Source organism: Myripristis murdjan, chromosome 23 (assembly GCF_902150065.1).
Source record: "Myripristis murdjan chromosome 23, fMyrMur1.1, whole genome shotgun sequence".
Taxonomy (NCBI): Eukaryota; Metazoa; Chordata; class Actinopteri; order Holocentriformes; family Holocentridae; genus Myripristis; species Myripristis murdjan.
In genome coordinates, this window is record NC_044002.1 from 21,887,400 (window position 1) to 21,891,506 (window position 4,107).

Genomic DNA, 4,107 nt, shown 5'->3' on the forward strand with positions numbered 1-4,107 from the left:
GAGAGCGATGAGTCTTTAATGTGACAACATTAACCACGGCTCATATTCAAGTTGTCAGGTTGACGTCTGCAGCTTGCAAAATAAATTACATCAGTCTCATATCTCATTTCAGGGCCTCAAATCTCTTTTTTACATGACATTTTACAGGCTGAATAACTTACTGCTGCTGATTAAGTGTAGACTGTAGCGTAGGCAGTGACGACTCAATAATTTACACTGGGAGAAAAGAAACTATTCTTTCTTTCAGTCCCTAAAATACATCATTTGGAAAACAGTCACATCTTGGCTTTAACAAATAAACATGTCAAAAAGGCCCAGGGCGGCTCAGCGTGTTGCCTTTTTCTGTGCAGAAATTACTTTATTAGGCGTTATTGAGAGTCATTTCAGCTGTGCTTTGAAAAGAGGTTATCTGGACACTTGAGCCTCTAATATTAACGACAAAACAGAAACCTGAGAGCCCTGGCAGTTCCTCGTGCTTCATAGCGGGACCGGAAAATGAAAGTTTAATTTTCAGACATTTTCAGGCCTATCAGAGTGAAATGTAAGAGCAATTTCACCACGGAAATTGGTGTGGAAATTAAAATAACTGCGCTGCAACAATGCACGACACATTTTTTTTTAAGACTTCAGACTTCAAATGCTTCATTTAACTGTATTCATCACCTGCAGAGGCCTTCAAATAGTGAAATTCAAGACATTTTTGAGTGCATGTATTTGGTTACATGTTTATACTGAACTACCGATGCAGTTCCTTTCCACTGTCATGAAGAAATATTTGGAAAAATCACGTTTTAGGTGTCACAGGCTTTAATAATGGTTCTGTAGAGTGCAGATTAAGAGACACAAGAGTTTAAACTGATGTTATTCTACTTTGGTTCTACTGCAAAACCTACAAGAGAGCGTAGGAGAGTTGCAGAACAAATGATAAGGGACAGGTCAGCTCCCCGCCTCACGTACCTGACAAGAATCCTCCACCTCGGTGTCCTCCGCCGGGTTCGGACTCGCCCGCTTCTCCCTCTCGTTCTCTATGGGCCTGAACAAAACCTTCTTCATCTCTCGATCCCGGATGTCCGGACTCGCGGCGCTGATCAGCACCTTCAGGTTGGCCGTGGGCGTCCACGGCTCCGGCAGGGCCGACCACTCCGTGTGTTTGATGGGGGTGATGTGGGTGAGGTCGGGGGTGGCCGGTTTCCTGCCGAGCAGCCAGACGGGGGCGGGGGACTCTGTTTTCAGCGGAGTCGACCTTCTCCTCTCTGTGCAGATGTTTTCCTGCGAGATGGACGGGATTGCATGGTTGACTTTAAATAAACTGGGATGGGGCTCATCTGCTAATAAAATACAGAACACTGTATAATGTATAAAACTGGCTGTAATTCCTAAAAGGTTAGTGCCACATTTATGTTCAGCCCCTTAAATAAAAGTTGAAAGTCTGCACTTCAATCATGTCTTGATCACTCACATTCCAATCCACTGTGGTGGTGTACACGGGCAAAATTCTGAATATTGTGTCACTGTCCAAAATACTTACAGACCTAACTGTATATCTAGTGTCAGAGTCTAATTATTCTGACAAGCAGACCCAGAATTCAGGGCTCTTACATTTGTTTGCACAGCAAATTCAAAGCTTTTCAATGACTCTCAAGCTCCTCTTTGGTATCGGCGCCAGCTCTGGGCTTAGATGAAGTATTGGTATCAGAGATTTTACCCAAGAATAACCTCTGATATCAAAAGCTCAGTGAAACATGCCACAAACAGAACGAAACTCTCGGTTTTGTGCATTTTGCGCCACAAAGAAGTCATTTGCATTTCTCAAATGGAGGGAAAAATGGATTTTTGTGTCAATTATTTTGTCCAGTGACCCCAAACTATTGATCCAAGCCATGCTGCTCAGTCAAAGTGACAGAGCAGATCAGGGTGTCTCCTACTGTATCAGCATGGTCATTTCTGATGAAATTCAGTGACACCGGCTATGTTAGAGAGCCGAGGCATACTGGTGCATTCTTGTGTTGGATTTTAACAGTGGAAATACTTTCAAAGACATCAGCACTCTTTCAAGAATCCACAAACCACTTTCACACTCTCAGAAGAGGGAAAGCTGCCGAGTCATATCCCCCTGTCTTCATTTGCAAATTATAAACCGCTTTATGCCCTGACCTGGGATCAAACGTTGAAGCTCCCTTACCTTCTGATCATTTTTGCTCACGTCCTCTTCCTGTCTCACGGTGACACTTTTCCTCGGACTGGTGAGGTCTTTCAAAGCCAGGCACTCCACCTCCATCTGGGGGGGGAATAAAAAAAAATAATAAAAAGTGTCAGGCAGCACAACCGTGGAAAAACTACTAAAAACAAAACCCACACACACACACAGGAGAGAGCTCGGTGAAGTCCTCACTGCGCTGGATCGAGAAGTCGGCTGAATTTGGCGCAAAGACTCTGCGCCAAATTCAGCCCACAGCAAGCTAACTGCACTTAAACTCACATCACCCTTGAGGAAAAAAAAAAAGCCTCTCTCACTGTCACCTTCTTTCACCTTAAGGCATGAAATTCCTGCTAATCTGGCGGATAAATAAATATACTCATTAATCATTAATACAGTAGCTATTACCAATGAACTGACTACAGGTTTGCAATGGGCATTTCTCTCAAATGACTGTACATTTAATCTGTTTTCTTCACACACAGCTGTGTGGTAATGTTATTTATGAAAGGCAGCAAAGCAGTGGAGTTATTTATGAAGGTATTACTGCTGATTTAGCTTTAATTAGCAAGGCGGCTAACGGCATTAGCTCAGCTGATCACATCGGGAAAATCACTGGAGGGAAAATGAATGAGTTTTTTTACCTTTCTCGCCTGTTCCTGTGAATGAAATGTCCCTTTATGGCTGCTCGTCCACTTCCTCGGTCTTCTTCTAAGTGTGTAGTTGTCTTCACATGAACACAGCAGCTCGTTTTCCCTCTCTAAAAGAAGCGGGCAGTCCGACGTGCGTGTCTCCGGCTGTCCTCTCACTGCTGACCGGGGGGACACCGCAGCATCACCCGCTCAGGCTTGTTTTCTGGCGCTCTCCGGCATCTGGCTCCCGCTGGCCAATCAGCGTCCACGCTCGTCGCTGCGTAACGCCGCTCGAGCCGGTCAGCGTCTCCGTGATTCGCTGCGCTCCCCCCCGGCTTCCACCAATGGGCGTGCACAGACGAACACGCCTACAAGAGCTGGTTGTTGGCGGGGCAACCGGCGCGCTATCCAGATGAGATGGGGAAGAAGTTAAGAGGTCTCACTCTGTTCCCGTTTCTGGGCAGCATAAGTGTTATGACGGAGGGCGGCGGGAAAAGTTAATTAATGGAAAAGTTGCGTGTAAAACTGTGAGTAACACAAATGTCAGTGACATTATGAGCTAAAATTCATGAGTTTTGACTTTTGTTCAAAGATCTTGTGCTATCTATTCCAGATAGCCTAATATCTAGGTGAACTACAAACCGTACAGTCCACATTCTGAGATATTTTGTTGACCAGTTTTATTTTTAACATCACTCTTCATCCTGATACGGAGGAATAAACTCATAGACTTCCACATAAACATAGCCTGCGCTACCCAGCATGCCTTTTAAACAAACATGGTGTAGTGGGGAACTTTGCATGATGGAGCATTTTGACTTAAAACAGATGGCAGTATTCAACATGACACACACACACACACACACACACACACACACACACACACACACAAACACTCAGCTTGCTAGGAAACCTACAAGCTGTTGTGTCACGGTTCACCATAAAACATTTATAGCCTAATTATTTTTATGATCTTTGGCTAATGTTTTTGGTGTGCTAATAGTGGCGAGGAGAGGTAATGTCATGGGAAATGTAGTTCTGTAATTAAGTCTTGCATGTACACAATCTTCAACTTTTGCTGAATTATTTACAAAGTGAAAAATGCACTCCAGCTGCTGACATCAAGTGACGGTTTATGCAGAGAAGATTTTTTTTTTCCTCTAAGAGTGGGTCATCTTTCTCGATAGACGATCTTGGTCTTGGTTTCAGCTGGGACAGGGAGCTTCCCGGCGTCCTGAGAGGCAAAGCTCCGCACCTAGAAACCCACTATTAATACCT

General features: G+C 44.4%; 1 protein-coding gene across 1 annotated transcript in view; it reads right to left on the minus strand.

Moving 5' to 3' along the window:
- The window catches only part of e2f7 (E2F transcription factor 7), a 17,000-nt gene extending 14,134 nt beyond the window's left edge, over window positions 1-2,866 (minus strand). Inside the window, exons 1-3 of the mRNA XM_030046454.1 lie at window positions 2,842-2,866; window positions 2,183-2,278; window positions 958-1,269 (exon numbers count right to left, since the gene is read on the minus strand). Of these exons, the coding sequence (XP_029902314.1) occupies window positions 958-1,269; window positions 2,183-2,278 (408 nt within the window). The 5' untranslated portion in view covers window positions 2,842-2,866. The remainder of the gene's footprint in view (window positions 1-957; window positions 1,270-2,182; window positions 2,279-2,841) is intronic.
- Between the last annotated feature and the right edge of the window lie 1,241 nt (window positions 2,867-4,107).